This window comes from Gopherus evgoodei, chromosome 13 (assembly GCF_007399415.2).
Source record: "Gopherus evgoodei ecotype Sinaloan lineage chromosome 13, rGopEvg1_v1.p, whole genome shotgun sequence".
Lineage (NCBI taxonomy): Eukaryota > Metazoa > Chordata > Testudines > Testudinidae > Gopherus > Gopherus evgoodei.
Window position 1 is genome coordinate 15,373,861 of NC_044334.1, and position 19,538 is coordinate 15,393,398.

Consider the following 19,538-nt stretch of genomic DNA (forward strand, 5'->3'; position numbering starts at 1 on the left):
TAGTTTGTCTTGCAAGCAGCAGTCCAATTTATATGACAAAACAAGACCTTCTCCATCGATATACTTGCTCTTGCTCTTGCTCCTTAAGAGCCTTAGTCCCTTTTTCTCTTCTATCAAGCTGATTTGTACAGGCCAAATATTAAACCGGAATGTTTCACCACTGAAGTAACTCCTTGTCCATCTTTAAATCACTGACATATCCAGCTTTAGTGTGCTCACCGCATGGAAGAAGGCAAGGACACATGTGGTATGAGTTTTAACCAGGCCGCAACTTTATTAGTCAAATTACATCCAAGGTTCCTGTCACGGAGCAGTTCAGACCAGTCACTCACACCCCATTGAGCCTTTGCCAATTCTTTGGCTGCTCCCACCACAACGGAAGCCAGTCACCATGCTAGAGGTGTCTCTGGGTGCCTCTACCTATCTGCTAACCACCTCCCCTTTACAGGGGTTGAGGCAAGAGAGGGCGAGAGGAGACCTTGACCCTCAACCCCGCTAGTGCTGCCATCAGTCACTCCACAATCCTGGGATAATATCCTGGCCCCTGGTTCACATTTGTCCCAGGGGGCTAGACATGTTTTCCCCATCTCATAAGAAGATGCCCTCAGGATTCCCACTGTGTTACCCTTTTTTTTTGAGGCTAAATCAGCAAATTTGTGCACTGGGCACCTGCCAAAAGGAGCTGCGAGCATCAGTTTGGCTGTCTCCACTGGGAAACAGGAAGTGGCTCTGAGTACAGGGCTCCCTTTAGAGCTCCACATCTCATGCCAAGTCCTCGAGACTCCCAGTATTCCCTGGAAGTCCTGCTGAGGCTGGAAATCTCACAAGGACCCAGCCCACCTTGTCCTTTTATGCCCTCTCCCATCACAGGAGCCGTCATATTCACCTCTCGCTGGGTTCATAGCCTCAGCCAACCCTAACTCCAGGTCTTGAGGAAGCATAGGGGATGGCATACTGAAACTATTCCCTGCCTGAAACCACTAACACTTGCACAACAGTCACAGAAGAGCAGGGCTGTGAGCCTGCCCTCTGTAGAGTTGCCTTGTCTCTGATTGCTCGGACATGAGGCAAGATAGTGGGGGCAAATAATAGTGCATAGGGAATTCTGGGATGACGTGTGGAAGGCAGAAAACCACCGTTTTTACCCTGCGAAGCAACCTCTTCCACATCCTGAATCTGATCTTGCACCATAGCAGTCAATGTGATTGTGATCAAGTCCTCTTTCAATGTTGATTTAACAGCTGGTTTTGCAGTCTCCTCCCAGCAGTTCTTCAATGCACTGACGGCCTCTCTCCTCCTACTAGAAAGTTCACTTCAGCCTCATTTAGGGCAGGAGGATGGGAAGCACTTATGGCCTCTGTGTGGCAGATTGAGCCAGTTCCACTGTATTTTTCTTTTTTGTTAACTTTCCCTCGCAGGAAGGGTTCTGACTCCAACCCTGTGTTGGAGGAAACTGTTTACAAACTCTGGGGCAATTAGGGTCTGCTTTGCAAACATTCTTGGTGGAATTAAGAGGCAATTGGCAAAACTCAGCAAATAATCCCTTTACAAGCCTGTATGAACACAGTACAATAGGCTGTTTACAGTTTTGCTTATAGACCAGGAGTGTTAACAGGCCTCTAGGAATATCCAGGTAATTGAAGCTTTTGTCTTTCAGTGAGCCTCCATAGCTGTCAACAGTTGCCATTCTTTACATTTCTTTAACTTTGTATTTTGACAAGGGCTTTTGTCCCGTTGACAACGGCTGCGTGAGAGGTAAAATTGTGGAGAGCTGCTTTTTTCTGTTTTTTTTTTTTTAATTCCTCTGCAGTTGACATTCCTTAGGCAAAGTTTGTGTGGAAACTGGTTGTGTGACTTACACCATCTTAATTTGCTAGTTCTTTTGAGAGTACCTCTGGAACCCCTCCCATCATCCCAGAACAGCCTTTTCTCTATAGGTCCCTGAGAATCCAATGGGTAAACTTGAAGTTTCTCCAATTACTTAATTATTCATCTAAACCTCCTCTCAACAGAAAACATGGGTCTTTCTCTTTTGACCCATGGCCTTTCTTTTATAGTAGGGAGGGGGGCATAAGGATACTGAAGTGTGTTACCACAGAAACTAAACTGATCTACTGAAATCTACTTTTTTGGGAGGGTGGGGCAGGAAGAGATGACATTGGTTTTGTTTTTCATGTATTTCCACAAGCAGAGTTGCTTTTGCTATAGTTGCTTCTTCCTTTGTGTCACTCTTGCACATTCAGCAGCCTGAGAGTTCCTGTTTCTTTATGTGTACATGAATGTAAGTTTCTTTAAATTGTTTAAAAAAAAACCCATACACTTAATAGTAGCTTGGCTTTTCACTGGAGTTGGCCATTGATTTCCTTTGAGAATTGGTGGGAGTCGGAAGAAAATCTGTTCGGGCTTGTTGCACACCCTCCATTTTCCAGAGCTTGAGCTTGTTTTTACACTCTCCATTTTCCAGGTCATTCTATATTGATCAGTAGTCCAAATTATACACCGATAATGATGATTATTTCTCGCATGCTGTAGCATTCTTTTAGTTCTATTAGCAAGTCTGATTCAAAGGTTAACATACATAGAGCGCACTGGGCTTGTTTCTTTGTAGAATCACACAGATTAGAGCCCAATTCCAGCAAAGACTAAGAACCTGTGTACATTTGCTGACTTGAATAGTCACAGTGAAGTCAGTGGGTCTACTCATATGAGTAAAGCTTATGTACGTTTAAATCTATGCAGGATTGGAAGAGATTGGAAAAGAAATCTAGCCTCACTCATCTGGTCTATAAGATAAACAAAGTAGTTGTTGCTTGCTGTCCAAAATAGTCCATTTAAAGGCAACATCTTGCATTTGGATTCATGGGGATGGAGCCAAATTTGCAAACGGATCTTCACCCACATGGTGCTTCACTGGCTTTTTCATGAAGCCTTAGTGTTTAAACTAAGTAAAATGTAAATTAAAATGTAACGAAAATCTTTGCTTTCCTTTTAGTTTTTAAACAATTAATTATAGTGTATTTTCAGATTCTGAACTGAAAATCTTATCCTCAGATAGCAGATGTTTGTTTCATTTGTATGTCTGTTTATAAAATTTAGAGTGCAGTTTTGATGGTTCACTTGCTTTTTACAGCGTTCACTTATCTACGTCAGGCAAAGTTGTGTATCGCACAGAGCAAAATTAGGCATCTAAATAAGGCAGTTCTGCGCCTTTTAGTAATGCAAGCCATCTGTAATGGATTTTTATACTCATTATGGCTGTGTGAGCTTACCAGATCTGTATTAAGCAAGCAAGTTTCCCTTAAAGCTTTTTCCCCTTAAAGCACAGGTAAGACTTTTTTTAGTTTTCTACTGTGCCTTTTTCAATTTTTTTGATATTATACACTATTCAGCTGTAAAAAGAGAGACAACTTTGAATCTTCAGAAGCCACTAATACTTATAACTCCTAGAAATCACATTAGATTTGGATAATAATGGATATTAACATTCCAAAATTATTTCAAAAAATAATCTGCTTTCAAAAATCTTTGAACTAAACTCCCATGTTTAGAAAGGCTAACATTTATGTTGCAAATCTGTGAAATATCTTGGCATGATTAAAAGGCAAAAATATATCAACTTTAAAGAAATGTTTAAGAATTATTTTAAAATAAAATAAGACTTTTTTGGGCTTAGTTAATTAGAATTTATATCAAGTGGCACAACTGGATTCTTTTGAGTAAGTCTCAGCACGAATTTCTATTAATGCTTGTGAGATACAGAATTATTAAACAAGAAGTTGAAATTAGTTGAGTAGTTTGTATGTAAAATTTTTAAATTACATTTAGAGCTGTTGCAGGGTGGTCAGTTGGTAGCCTGGAAAGTCCCACATTTACAGAACCAGTACAACATAGAATATCAACAGTGCAACCTTCCCCCCCTACTACCTCTCAGATTTACTTCAAACTTGTTTCAAGTTGGCTACCGTTTGGGCCCTATTTAAAGGAGGGAAATTTTCAAAAAAAATTCCCTCTGTTGCCTGCCCCCTTAATCCACAGTAGAGGTAGATTCAGTGCATATGAGTGGAAACTTCCAGCTGTGGCCACCGCTTTAGCTAGTGAGTCATTTATCTATCACTTGGGGTCTTTAAATCAAGAGTGGGTGTCTTTCTAAAAGGTATACCATAGTTCAACCACAGGTTGTTGGTCTAGATGCAGGTAGGGTGACCAGACAGCAAATGTGAAAAATCGGGACAGGGTGTAGGAGGTAATAGGAGCCTATATAAGAAAAAGACCCCAAAATTGGGACTGTTCCTATAAAATTGGGACATCTGGTCACCCTAGATGCAGGCAGCATTAGGTAAAATTCTCTGGCCTGTGTTTTGCAGGAGGTCGGACTATATGATCATATTAGTCTCTTCTGTCTTTAAAACCGGTGAATCTACTAATCCCATCTCAGTGCAAGTCTAAGTGACACAGCAGTCAAAATGATAGCCACAGTGTCGTGTAGACAGGGGCTTAAGTGTGAGAAGATAACTCAGTCTTTTTGGTCCATTCAGTCTGTAGCTTGTGTATAGCAACACCACTGTAGTGCTTCAGTGTAGACACTACCTACACCGATGGGAGGAGTTCTTCCATCAGCGCAGGTAATCCACTTCCCTGAGAGGCAGTAGCTAGGTCGGTGGAAGACTTCTTCCATCAGCCTACCTCTGTCGGTACAGGGACTTAAGTGGGCTTAACTACGTTGCTCAGGGATGTGGATTTTTCGCACTCCTGACCGGTGTAGTTAAACCGACCTAATTTTCTAGTGTAGACCGGCCACAGAGACCACAAGTGGTAGTATCAACTGTGACGGTGGTTTGGGGCCATGGACCCCACTATAGGAACTGGACTAACCTAATCTATTTCATATTGAGTTCCAAACAGCTGTTAGATGATACTGGCTTTTGGTCACTACTGACTTAGGCTGGATTTCGACCACTCAGTTGGAGATGAAAGGCTCCCAATCCCCTAAATCATCCAATCTCCCTAAATAGTGTATTTACAGAGACAATAATTCGCTTACTGCTGTGACTCTATCTCCCTTTTCTTTTTCTCTTAAGCTTTTTGGTGAATTTGTTGCTTTGTCAGGACTGTGTTGAGCCATGCTCAAGTTCAGGCAGGTGCCTACACACAGTGTGCTGCCAATGCACTTTAATCACAAGGTGTGGTGCCCCTTCTGTCTTAGGCCTGGGCCTCACCAGAACAGATACCTGCCAACTGCGCACAGCTTTGTTGTGAGAGCAAACATCCGCTAGGGCTAGGAACTAGGATGAGAGTTTGTAACAAAGTGATTTTGTCTTTTGATCTTCAAACATGATGTGGAAACCCCAGGTCTCCGGAAGTGACACTAACCCCTTCTATTCATTTGTTTATTTCGTGAAATTTAGCAACATAAACTGAAAAGTAAGGCATGTGGGAAATTATTTGCTAAGGACCAGTCTGCATGAAGTTATTCCTTAGTGAAGTTTTAAATATGCTGAAAAGTAGGTCTAAGTAGGAGGCAACAGCATCTTTGAAGTTTCTGTCACTGAGAATTTAGGCTTCAGTTTAGCAAAATAATTAACAGTGTGCTTAATGTGTAGCACTAGAGCTGTTCAAGAGGCATTGGCTTGCAGTGGTTTCTGAAGATTACCCTGACAGTGGTAGTGATTTGATAAGCTGATGTTTGAAGATGTGCAAAATACAAATGTAGTGCAGCCTACCTTGTGATATTTGGTTCTTTAAGCACAGCTCCTGAAGGGAACAGGGTTGCATATCTCTGAGTTTGTTGCAGTTTTAGGATTGTCTCTTTCCAGAATTTTAGTTTAGGCATGCATGGCTATCGCGGCATCACAGGAATTTTACAGCCTTTATTTTTGCTGTATTTTCCATAGATTCATAGATTCCAGGGCCAGAGGGATCATATAGTCTGAACTCCTGTATAACACAGGCCATAGAACTTCCCAAACATAATTCTAGAGCATATATTTTAGAGAAAATCCAATCTGATTTAAAAATGCTTAGTGATAGAGAATCCACCAGGACTGCTGGTAACTTGTTTCAGTGGTGAATTACTCTTACTGTTGAAAATGTACACTTTATTTCCAGTCTAAATTTGTCTAGCTTCAGTTTCCAGTCATTGGATCAAGTTATACTTTTTTCTGCTAAATTGAAGAGCCCAATATTAAATATTTGCTACTTTATACAAGTGTACTCCTTGTATAAGAATCACATTCGTTCTGGATGATTTGATTCTCACAAGCAGTTGATTCTTACAAGCGGCGTATTTTAGTTAGTTTAGGAATGATTTTGTTCCCGTGGTTTTCATCACTATCTGTGGTTGATTCTTGTATCAGTGATTCTTATAAATGGAGTGCACTGTACATAACATGGAACAAATGTATTTAGCTCTTCTTCTTGAAGTGTATTCCACCGTAGGTGTGCGTGCTCGCCATGTGCACCGGTGCTGGAAGTTTTTCCCCTAGCAGTACCTGTGGGGGGGGGCGCCCTCCATAACCCCTGGTGTGGCACCTGCCTGGCACAGTATAAGGGGAACTGCGCACTTCTCCCACTCTCAGTTCCTTCTTGCCATCAGTGAAGGTGCGTCGGAACTGCCTAGCTCCAGCCTTGCTGCAGCTTGTCCCCAGAACTGTTCGTGCAGTAGTACCCGTAGTCAGTGTAGTTTTCAGCTTATTCTCAATTACCTCCTCTGCCTGAGGGCCCAGGGTCTGGTGACCTCGTTGGTCAAGGTGCATCTGGCAGCTGTCCCGGCTTTCCATCCCCCGGTGCAAGGACACACGGTGTTCTCCCATGCTATGACCGGCCGGCTCCTTAAGGGTTTGGACCGGCTTTACCCATAATCTAAGCCCCTGGTCCCACAGTGGGACCTGAATCTGGTGCTTGCTCAGCTTACGGGGCCCCCGTTTGAGCCGCTAGTCACATGTTCGTGGTCTCACCTCATGGAAGGTGGCCTTCCTGGTTATCGCGTTGGCCAGGCGGGTCTCGGAGCTCCAAGCCGCTGTATAATATGTTTCATAAGGAGCAGGTCCAGCTCCGTCCACACCCTGCATTCCTCCCGAAGGTGGTCTCCGCCTACCAAATGGGTCAGGACATTTTTCTACCAGTCCTTTGCACCAGACATCACGCAACTAATGAGGAACATCGGCTCCCCAGGCTCAGTGTGAGGCGGGCTCTGGCTTTCTACCTCGAGCGAACCAAACCGTTCAGAAAATCCTCACAGCTGTCTGTCGCCTCATGTGAGCGCATGAGAGGCCGGCCGATTTCCGCTCAGCAGCTGTTCAACTGGGTCACTCCGTGCATCCAATCCTGTTACAAGCTGGCTGGTATTTCCCTGCCGCCTATTTTTAGGGCACACTCAACGCGGGTGCAGGCCTTGTCGGCTGCCTTTGTGGCCTACGTTCCTATTCAGGACGTTTGTAGGGCCGCCACATGGTCTTTGGTTCACACGTTCCTCTCACACTGTGTGGTAGTCTCCCAAACCAGGGATGACGCAGGGTTTGGCAGGGCGGAACGCCGTCTCGAGAACTTATGAACTCCTACCCACCTCCAGCAGATACAGCTTGGAATCACCTACTGTGGAATACACTTGAGCAATCACTCGAAGAAGAAAAGACGGTTACCTTTTCCGTAACTGGTGTTCTTCGAGATGTGTTGCTTGTGTCTATCCACATCCCGCCCTCCTTCCCTGCTGCTAGAGATTTTCTGGCAAGAAGGAAGTGAGGGTGGGGGTAGCGCGTAGCTCCCCTTATACCGCGCCAGGCAGGCGCCACTCCAGGGATCGTGAGGGGCACTTCCCCGTACGGGTACTGCTAGGGGAAAAGCTTCCAGCACCAGTGCACGTGATGAGCACGCACACCTACTGTAGAATAGACATGAGTAACACATCTCGAAGAACACCAGTTACAGAAAAGGTAACCGTCTTTTTGCACTTAACTGAATGGCTGAGCCTTAAGGGCACCTGAAAGTTTAACAAGGTGTATATGTTGGGATTTTCCTGCTTTTCTTTCTTTTAAAAAGGTAAAAGGAGCTCAAAAGTGAAAATAGGGTTGCATAAACCTATAGTGGGCTGTGAGGGGAGACCTAGGTTGCCATGGGATACTGTTTAGCTCGGTAGTCCCATTTCCTATTGAATTGCTTACATTTTTATACTTGAAAATAGGCTTGCAGTGCTTCTAGATTTGCACATAAGGTTTAGATGCTGAAGCACTCAATTGACTAAGACTGATCTACCTGTAACACCACATTACCTGCAGAGTCTTCCCAGGTTAACCTAACCACTGCCCATTGCTGCTGATAGATGGATAAGTCTCTGTCCAGCAGCATCACTAAAGAGATCAAATCAGTAGTTAACCAAGATTACCAACTTTTTTGCTTTGAATTCATGTTTCTTCAAAATTGTGACAGACACAAGTGTACGGATGCACGTGTTGTTTTAAAATTGTGGCATTTGTCAGTGAAAGGAGGCTGAAAACCAGGAGAGGCCGTTACAATTTGAAGAAGGGATGGGGCATGTCATTTTTTAAAAAATTTTGAAACATTTGAAAAATGTTTGTTGAAATAACAGCCAAAAAATTATTGACTCCTCCCCGCCCCCCATCCATAAGTCACATAAATTTTTAGACGGGAATATTATTACTGCAAAAAGTTAGGTGAGAATAAGCTTTAGAGTGGAAACTTGTGGCAATGTTAACTATAGAATCATGACTGAAGAATGACAAAGTTCATTGTGTGCTTTGTACTTATCAAAGAATACATAGTCATAGGAGCCTTCTGGCGCTTGGGGATGCCACTTCAGATGCCAAAAGGAAGGAGAGATTTCTATGTAATTTCTAAGGCAAACCACAGAAAGGCAAGAGTGTCACAGTATAACTGCATGACGTTTCACAACGTTCCCGTTAAACTGACCTATTATACAGTAAGGAACAATCTTCCCTCTCTGGAGATTAGAAGATGGAGACTAGATGACCTAAGAAAGGGTTTCGTTTTCTTTCTTCGGTAATACACATGTGCAAATTTCTCACTGCCAGTTTTCATACTTGTGGTGCATGATCTCAGCTTGTTGAGCCCCAATAAAGCGTTTCACAACATGGATTCCCATCCTGACCTCCATTTGCAAATATGTGCTGTAATATCCACATGGAATCCAGTGGAATCCAGAAGCCCCACAACAGCTAGACATTTCCACTCTGTGTGGGTTTATTTCTGTCTTGCAAATGTAAATCTTTCTGACCTGTGACCTATGAAATCCATGCACCCCTAAACATTCAGAGCTCAAGTTATCTTGCCATCACTTGTGCAATGAAAATGAAATATTCTCTTTTCAGAAACAGTAAAAGAGTTCACTCTGAACTCCTTAAATAAACACTTTTCGACTTGGGTTCTCAATCTCATTTTAAGATACACTATTTAAAATAATTATATATATTAAATTACCATTATGGGTGCTACTAATCTGATTTAGAAACTGTTGCCACCTTCACAGTTTCCTCATTAAACGACAAAGTGCTTATCACACTAGAGGCATCCACAGCTGTGTCTATACATTTCCAGAGTTTTGGATGAAAAGAGGGCAAGATTTGTGTTGAAATATCCATATGATATCCAGTGGTTATTGCAACACATAGCTGATTGTCTCACTTGATTAAAGCCCACTTTGTGTGTGAACATCTAATTCAACTACGAGCACATTGTATTTTTATTTAAAAAAAGAGAGGAAATTGCTATTTCTTTGCATTTTTTATTTATGTTGGCAATGTAAAATGCATACAATGAAAGTGTACTCTCTGTTCATTGAAATATCTATTAAGCAGCCACCTGAAAGATTGCAGATGATGATGCAGGAGTTTCATTTATATACAGATATTTCATGAAGCCTTTTCTCTCTCTCTTTCTCTAATCTGCAGTGTGACAGCGAGAGTGATATTGACGATAAGGTAAGACTGAATTCCCTTTTTCCATATGCTTCACTAGCTTGGAAATTCCCCTACGAGAAAAATAAAAATGAATCTAACAATAACATAATATTTTCCTTTAGCCTTCATGTCAAATTTAGAAATATCAGTAACTTGTATCCGCTTCACAAGATGATAGTCTCAGCCTTTGCCCTAAGCTTAGACATGCAGCCGAGCTTTCTGTTCCTAACACAATACGCCTTCTTGATTAATGTGTCAGAGTTTAGTAGGATGCAAGCCGCTGTGTTGGCACTATCTTTTTGTTTCGGAGAAAGACTTCCCTGATAACTCTTCTAGAGCCAATATTTTATTTATAATAACCTTTGAACATGTCAGTTTTGTCATGGGTTTAGAAGATGGACAACTGGTACTGCACTATCTGTGAGAATAGGTAACTGTCAGGGAGTATTTTGTCATGTTGCATGCATATTTATCATGCAACAATGATTTTTCTGACCTTTTTGTTTGATACGGATGTTAGACAGTGGGAGGCTATAGGAATATGTTTTGGTATATGTATAGGGACTTCTTGTTTCATCCCAATGACCTTCATTCTTGTGCTTGACCATCACCTTTGCAATGAAAACAGACAACCCCTACTAGAAGCAGCAACTGCGATGTGCTTTTGAATATCAAGCATTTAAAATCTTCAGCATCCCCATAGCCATCTGTTTTAGCAGATATTAGTCTCAGGTTAAACTTTCATCAAACCTTTTCTACTCTTTGTTTTTCCAGTCCCTTATATCCATGCATGAGAACCAACAACATGCACAGATTCCACTGGATCAGCATTACAAATGTAAAGGCTGAGTTCTGAAATTCCGTATCCAGTTTGGTAGCACAACTGCCTGTAGCCATAGGAAGAAGTGAATTCAAGATGCTGCATTGAAAGCTAATGCTAACTAAATTTTGTGACGGTTGTTTGCTTTTTGACATGGGTTTAAAACCAGGAAAATGTATGCTGTCCTTAATTTTTTCATTGTATTCTTTTAAAAGTCCACTCAAATATCTAATTTTCCCTGAATGAAACAGCAGATACATTTTGGCAAAAAGTCTTAAACAAAGAGGAATATTTTAATCATGGCTCTTGAATGAAACATACAATGGACATTTTCAGCATACCTTTTGTTATGTTTCTAAGGCTGTCTTCCACATAAGGATAAATAATAACAGAGGATGGTTTTGGGCAGAGAAACAGATTGAATTTACTCCCCCAAAGCTTGGGTACCAAAGAGTTAAAACATTTCTTACACTGCCCAATCAGAGAAAGTAAAAGCAATCATTTAGAAAACAGTTTAAAAGATCTGCCAGTCAAACCTCAGATGAAGTTGTAAGTGACATGTAGTTTTAGTATACAGCTATGCTATTAATGATTATCTAAATTACACTGGTAGACCCAGCTAGCCTGAGACTGACGTTTGTTAGATTAGGTTTGACTTCACCTTGTAGTGAAGAAATTGAAATCTGAACAACATTGATTAGCTTTCAGAATGTGGGATCTGAGGTTACCTTTAGAGAAAGCGGCATTGTGTTTGGCTGGTAACTTACTGTCCTTTACAGCAAATGAAAGACCATTGTAGCATCCCATACCGTTATTATAGCATTTCATATATATCTGTAACCGGACCATCCAGGCTCATGCATGTTCCAACTACCCCCTCCTTTTAGTAAATCCTACCTAATCAAAGTACTTTCTGTACCAAAAAGGGAGAGAGAGCAATTGTCTTTTTTTATATCTCTTCTCTGATCTGTAAAGACATGAGGCAAGACATCAGTTTCATTAAGTAGGTCTCTGGCATTAAGTAAGGTTGCCTTTTGTGTCCTCAAAGACATGTGCATATAGCACATAAGTATAAGCACCATTATGGCTGAAGTGGAGGGATTTCAGTCTTTCCAATGGGCCTTATAGTGCAAATGCCCTTCATGTGGAATTCCCACTCAATTCATGGAGCACATGGAGAATCAGGCTCTGTTTACATCTGATGTTATACCTAAGTGGACAACTGTTGGTTATAGATCTTAATCCTGCCCTGACTGATGCAACAAGGAGCTATCAAAATGCTGGCCTGAGTGGCCTCAACAAAGAATACCTTATGGTAGCCTGAGAGATTACACTAGGGACTTGGGGAGTATTTCTACTCCTCAGAACATTAGCAAAGTGTGCCCTCTAATAACATTTCCTGCCCTTTGCAGTCAGTTGTAGGGCTAGACATATGCTCTAGCCCACACACTGCACTCTCTCACGGATAAGAGGTATGGACTCTGTACCTTTCTTAGCATTTTAAAGTGCTGCAGAGAGCTCCTATCTTGCTGCTTGCTCAGCAAGAAGCTCTCTGTGGCATCTTTATGTATATATAATACATGCACAAATACCCTTTGAACACTAATTAAATGCAGGGCAGCATTTAATAATAAAATACTTTGCACTTACATAGCATTTTTCATTTGTAGATCTCAAATCACTTCACTAAGGTGGGTTAGTTGCAGCTGCAATGCCATTTTATTGGTGGGGGAATGGGAGGGAGGAAAAATTGTCCACAATTACACAGAGTCAGTGGCATCAGCTGGGAATAAAACTCAAGTCTTCCGACTCCCATTTCCATATTCTATCCGCTGCCTACTGCTTATCCCTTATTTATTTAGCCCATAGATATATAGGTTGTTAGAGCGCCCAACATTTTAAAAATGCATACATTAGAGCAACATTTGTAATAATTCTTCCCTGTATTAGTAGCTATAAGCAGACACTTCATAGTTTTTACCTTTATGCAGTCACATCCAGTACTCTAGAGGGCAGTGGCATAGGGTAATCAAGTTAGAGCCCAGTTAATTATAAAAAAGATAAACCAGAACGGAAGAGTGATATTTATAGTTGCATGAGGTGCAGTCTGCTGGCAGATTGTGACAGTGCTTCCAAATGATGACTCTGCTGTTTTTAAAAGCGCAAAGACTTCAGGTAGGTATATTGAAGTCTGCTAATCCGCCCCTTCTACTTTCTGAAGGAGAGTGCTGCGAATTTCCACCAACCGTTTCCTCAAGCTTCTGTTTCACCACAGAACTCTCCAGGGAGGCAAACGAGGAGATATTTTCTTGCACCCACTTTCCATCCTTTCGAAGAACTGTTTGTTTTTTTTTAATGAAACAATAAACTGAGCTTTTCTACCACTGAGAGAAACTAAGAGCTCTGCAAACCATGCATTCCCAGAGATGGTAACATGAATTCCATTATTTCTGCCTTATGTTCACTGACGGGCATGGATTTGGACTCTGCCGTTGTTAGGAGAATTACAGGGTAGTTTGTGGTAGCTGTGGAGAGTTTTATCGCCTTTTTCTGGTGTTGCGGGAAGAGGAGGGGAGTTTGTCTGGTAACGGTATTATGCTATGTTCCAAACCATGCAGTAGCTGCTATGTGAGGCGCATGGTCCATAAACATTGTTACAGAAAATATATACTCCTTTAATAGCAACAACAGCATTAACAGATAGCAATTACCCTTCATTTTCAGGAACAATAAAGTCTCCATTAATTCAAGATTTATGTAGTTATAGCATTTAACACAGGAATAACACCACAGAGAATTGGTTTATACACATGTAATGAGAGAGCTTATGGCATACTTTAGTGAACATTAACATAATAGAGTAATATAAACCATCAACAGTTCCACTTATTGTCTCTTACCTGCTTTAGCATCACTATGAAAAGTGGCTAGCAGCTTGGTAATGTGCTCTGTTAAACGGCGTTCTGCAGAAAGCCAAAAGTCAAGTTGCATAGAACAAGGGAATGAATAAGCTCTGCTCATTACACCAAAATGTTGTTCTGATTTTTTTTAATAACAATGTTCAAGACCGTGTTTTAAAAAAAACAACCTATTTCCCATTTTCAAAGTAATTCAGCGCTCATGTTCTTTCATTCTTGGGCTTCTGTCTGCTGTGTGTGAAATTATGGGTTGTCAGTTTAATTGTGTGGACGCTGGGTATAAGCATGCTCTCCAAATCAAGGGTTAGATATCAGGCATTTCTTCATTTAATGTGGTGCTAAATAAGACATAGAAAAAATGACATTGTGTTTCCAAGTTAATTAAATGTTCGCTGTGTGTTTATGCTGCAATTCAGTTTTGTATTCTAGCTCTGGTAGGAGAGCTTCAAGTAAGTAATATGTGAGCTTGAAGTAAAAATTAAAAAGAGCATTGGTGGAGTTGCCAAAATAGTGTTTTCACAGTGCACTTTGCAAAAGCACAGTAAGTTTGCTTCAGGCTCCTTTGTAGCCCGTTTGTTAGACCTTATTCACACACCATAATTTAGTCTTCAAATTCTACTTCACCCTGCTACTGTTATTTACTGGGCACTGACAATGTGTTCAGCACCTTATAAATATATGACGCTTACAGTCCTTGCTCCAAATAGTGTATAGTGTCAGCAGTGCCCAAAGTCTTCAGAAATACACAGGACATAGAGAACTAGTACAAGCGTGGGTGATGTAAGAGTCTTGCAAAGATCATTTTTGAAATGCTTCTTGGAGCAAAATATTCCTGACATATAATCACAGTCTCTTCAGATAAACCTTTGTGAACATTTTTTCCCCCATTTCCTCCACTAATTTCCACTCTGTCATTGATGTTCAGTGTTTACCATCTGGTGAAGGAACACTGGATGAAGAACTCACTTTATAGCTCATCTGTGCCCCTCCATAGTCAGCTGAAAATGTTTAATAGCAAAAGGGATGGGCAATGTAAATACCCATCCAAATCTATGTCAGTTCCCAAACCAAACCTAACCCTCTGTTCAGTTCTCAGGTTGACTGACTGCATCTTAAGCTTTCATTCTCCACGCGGGTCTTCCTTTGTCCAATGTCTGATGCATCCTCAGTTTTTTGGCTTCTCATTAAAAATATTCTGGGGCACAAATAACCTGAAAGCTCCAGACTGCAAAGTGCATTTCACACAAGTCCAGGTGAGGCTGTCAGAACTACAAAACTCTATCTCACAAAAACAGAAGTTACAGATGCTGGAGACTTTTTTTTCCTAGCTTCTTGACTTAACTTTGTCCAGAAATGAGTTCTAGATATGCTACATTCTGTCTACTAGAGCAGTTTAAAAACTAGGAATGCACAAAGAGCTGAGTCATTGGAGTCTGTTGTATCAGCCCTTGTGCTCTGGAGCCTGGACTGGTGCATGGGTCGGTGTCGAAGTCAAGAGGTTACGTTTGCCTCTCCTTGATTGAGAATTCATGTGTCACTGCTCCCCCGAACCAAAATGCAGGAGGAATGTACCTGTTGGCTGGTAGATTCTGCTGGTCAGATGCTGTTTCAACTGCTCCCTTGTGGTTTACAAGATGAGTAAAAAGCTCTTGATAGAATTGCAACAATCATGCACTCTACCAGAGATCATGAATTATTCTGTATATACTATAAAGAAAATTTAACTTAAGACGTAAATAACTTTAATGACATTTCATAATATCCTGACTCTATTTACCAAACTGCATTTTTTGATCAGAAACAAGATGTCCTTCTGAACAAATAGATTATGTTGAGCTTTGTAATGCCTGAAAACTCAATTTGAAACCTTCACTCTTATTTCTGTGCTTTTAGAGAAGTTTGCTGTACTTTCTCTGTATTGTTGGGTTTCCTTTAATTTTGTGTGATATTTTTATTATTACCCATGCATCGTGATTCCACGGTGTGTTGACAGTTGCAAAAACACTTAAAAGGGAAAAATGGCTGAATGAAGATTTAATGAGTTCACTTCTGCGTAAGAATAAGATGATGGGTCTGAGCAGGATGCAGTGTAGGTAAAAGTGGTGGTAAACTCAGCATTAGAAACTTTGCAGCACTTACCAGTGCCCAATGCCAATGTACAGCCATTTGGCATCTGGAAATTTAAAACCATATTGAGCCAATGACTCAGCTTTACCATACCCCGTGATGTCCCATCCCAACATTGCATTGCATTGCATTGACTTGAAGTTTGTCAAAAGTCATAGCAAATATACACAAAAAACATGGTTCCCAAACCTAACAGACCTACTTAAGGGCTCTATTTCCCTGGCCTTTCTCACACCTGTGTCGAAATTAGTTGGAGATCTTTGCCTAAATCTTTGGCAGCAGCTGACTTAATTTGTGGTTTACTACTCCTGACAGTTTACTGGGGAAGCAAAGTGCGCCTTCATCTCCAATAATAAACAGCCCACCCGCCGACACTTTGACAGACTTAATGGTTTTTTATACAAAAATGGACAGACTTAATGTTTCGACTGTAGCGATCATCTGTCCTGATCTCCTTAATGAAATTAGATTAAGTGCACCTGGGAAAATGCTGAGACGGCACATTGCTTTCATCACCTCCTTTAATTTAAAACCAATTTGCGGGGAAAATATTCTCTGAAGCCAAGGGATGCAGAAAGAAAAAAGGAGGGAGGGAGGAAGGGAAGGGGATTTTTAAATCTATCTGGATAGCTGTTGGCAGTTTTAATTCCTTTCCCTGCTGGCAATGTGAAATATTAACAGCCTTAAGAACTGAGAGTTTAAAGACTCACTCACTATCCCTTCTGTCTTTGGTAGGGAGGAAAGAAACAAAACAAAATCTTTACAATCAAGATCACATCCGAGGACAAAGTCATTTGCATTTTAAGGCTTTTAGATTGGGGTGGTTGGGGAAGAAAGTCCTGATGGATTTACAAAGGTTTGCTCACCTTTCCTGCTCTTCAAACATCTGGGATGAATTTCCCTAAAATATATCATTTCCTCTGATTTTTTAACTATGTGGAAATATTCTTTAGTGGTTACTATATATCTTGGTAGTGATTCAGTTGTCCAGGTAAACAGTATTTTGCCAATGTAGCTGTAAAAGCAGATGCAATATGTACAATATAAGATGGCAAAAGAGCTGAAAACTATTAGAAACGTTCCTTGGCTTCATGCTGATGAGAGACAGAAACATGTCTTTTTAATTAAAAAAAGAGTTCCAAACACTAAGCAGAATCCCTTTTCCATGAAGGATTTTTCTTATTTTTCCCACTCTGTCTTCATTGATTGGAAAAGCCCTAAAAATTTGCTGAAGGGCTTTCATAATTGAGCTACAGTGAAAATTAGGCTTTAAAAATGCCTGGGATAGGTTGGAATCTTCCTGTATGAGGAAAAAGATATATAGGTGTTAAACACTTATAGCTTTTGGCATTTTGATTACTCTGTAGTATTGTAGGATCAACAACACAGAGCTAATTTATCCAGTACCTGCCTCAGCTTTCCATCTTGTTGGATCAGTAGCATTCAGACTATGGGCAAGTAGTTTGCGCAGATTTGAATCTTTTCCAATTCACTTTTATTCAGCTTCGTTTTTCCTACAAGATTTTCATCAGCCTTGGTGTCCTGTCAGGATACCCACCACATTCTGTGTCCAGTATCTGACACAGACTGTCCCCAAATCAAAGCGTGAAATTCTCTTCCCCAATATCTCAGAGAAAATAAGTGATTTGCCTGTTGTCACACGGTGAACTAGTGGCAGAGTTGGGACTAGAAGCCCAGATCACCTGACTCAATCCTAAAATGTAACCACTTCCTCTACTAATATTATTATTACGCTCTTATTACAAACAGTCTTAGCCAAAACTAATCTTTGGACGTTTGCCTTGTATATATTTATTCTCTTTAAGAGTGACAGGCAGTCCTTGAAAATTAATTAACTTTTAGCTAAACCGGAATACATTTTGGATTTGTTTTGTTTAAAATTCATAATGTTTTTGGGTTACGTTGAAAGTCTCGTTCTTGCTGAGACCTTGAAGCTTGCTCTCTTAAGTGCTTTAACATGGCAAGAGTATCAAGATACTGTTCTGATCGCTGTCTCCTTTGAACTCTAACACACAGTGCTAGAAGAGATAATTTATGCAACTGCAAGAAATTAAAAGGTTGCTCCAGAAGGAGAGCTCGTTTGGTAGAAGTGGCAGCTTCTTCCTGCATGTATCTGTATTTAGTCAAAATCATATTACTTGTTCTTCTCAGCCTTTTGAAGTCTCCATGATTCTTTGAAACTCTGGCTTTGTTTGTGCTTCATATATCATTACCAACAGCCATCAACAGTTTAAGGACTTGAAAATCATCTCCAGCTAGGACAGTAGGTGATGATGTACAGTGTAAAGCAGATGGAAGGGCAGTGTGCTTTAAGTGGATGAGTAAAAACTCATTTTCACCTACCCCTTTTGACCCCCCACTCCACCCTACCCCATCTACTATATATGACAGTGGTTCTCAAACTTTTGTAGTGGTGACTCCTTTCACATAGCAAGCCTCTGAGTGTGACCCCCCCCTTATAAATTAAAAACACTTCAAAATATATTTAACACCATTATAAATGCTGGCTGCAAAGCAGGGTTTGGGATGGAGGCTGACAGGTCGCGACCCCTCCCCGTGTAATAACCTCATGACTCCCTGAGTGGTCCCGAACCCCAGTTTGAGAACCTCTGATATATGAGAATGAGGAAGAAAGGGGGAAATACTCTGTGTGTAAAAGTAAGATATTTATTCTTCATAATGCATATCTTCAAATCACTGCACAAACATCGATTTGGCCGTTCAATATCCATGTAATTATAGGTATGGTTCCCATCCTACAGATGGGGAAATTAAGGTAAAGTGTCTTGCTCCAGACTACAAAAGCAATTAGAAGCAGAGACAGGAGCTCCTGACTCTCAATCTCCTCCTCCAATCCTTACACAATGCTGCCTCTTGTATACTCTACGTAACAAGTACATTTATTGCTACGTAAATGAGGAGGAGGAGAGATTTTATTTGTACTGTAAATTCATTTTGGATGGATGGGCTTTGCTGTAATGCTACCTAAAATTAAATAAATCAGTGTAAATCTAAGGGATGATTATCTGGAGCTCTAGTGTCTTGTACACTTAGACATGTGCTGGGAGATAGTCCTTCATTTTGGTCGTGCAATCAGTCATTATGGGTTCTTTTAATATTTGCTTGAATACCATGCAGCATGAACCCTCCATTCTTGTTTAACCTTATCTTATACACAGCTGAAATGCAATAAAGCATTACGAGGGGTTTTATTTACTCAGATCCAATTTTCCTTAAATAGCAATTTAGTATAGATATTTCTTTCCTATATGTCCTAGAAGAATTGTAAATAATTAGCACTACTCCAGGTGGAAAGAGTGAGCATCCTATAACAATATGACAGGCGGTGTGTGCACAAGACAATTAATGATTGTATTATAACCCCCCGCTTAAAAACTTTGGGTTTTTCACTAGCTTTCCTGGATGATCTCTCAGAACTGGATCTTCCCATTTCTCTCCTCAGCTGGTCACACTAGAAGTCCATCCTGAAAAACAGCTTTATACAATTCACCTTAGTTTTCACACTTATCAACATTTTTATTTAAGCAAAGGGCACTTCCCTTTCCTTGAGCTAGTGACAGTTTTGTCTGCTAAGCAATTACTAATGACTAAAGAGATGTTTATGTAAACTGGAAAACTCTCTGTTTTTTCTCTCTGTTCCTCCTCTCTGGCCTTCCTTCACCTCTTCCTCCTGAAAGTTGATTTTCAGGAGGCAAACTGGTG

The 19,538-nt window shown here is 40.8% G+C and overlaps 1 protein-coding gene across 11 annotated transcripts in view; it reads left to right on the forward strand.

Annotated features, from left to right (window-relative positions):
* The window catches only part of FBRSL1 (fibrosin like 1), a 756,178-nt gene that overhangs the window by 523,589 nt on the left and 213,051 nt on the right, over positions 1 to 19,538 (forward strand). For all 11 annotated transcript variants that reach the window (XM_030582655.1, XM_030582651.1, XM_030582657.1 and 8 more), the window contains one exon: positions 9,921 to 9,950. In XM_030582655.1, the coding sequence (XP_030438515.1) occupies positions 9,921 to 9,950 (30 nt within the window). The remainder of the gene's footprint in view (positions 1 to 9,920; positions 9,951 to 19,538) is intronic.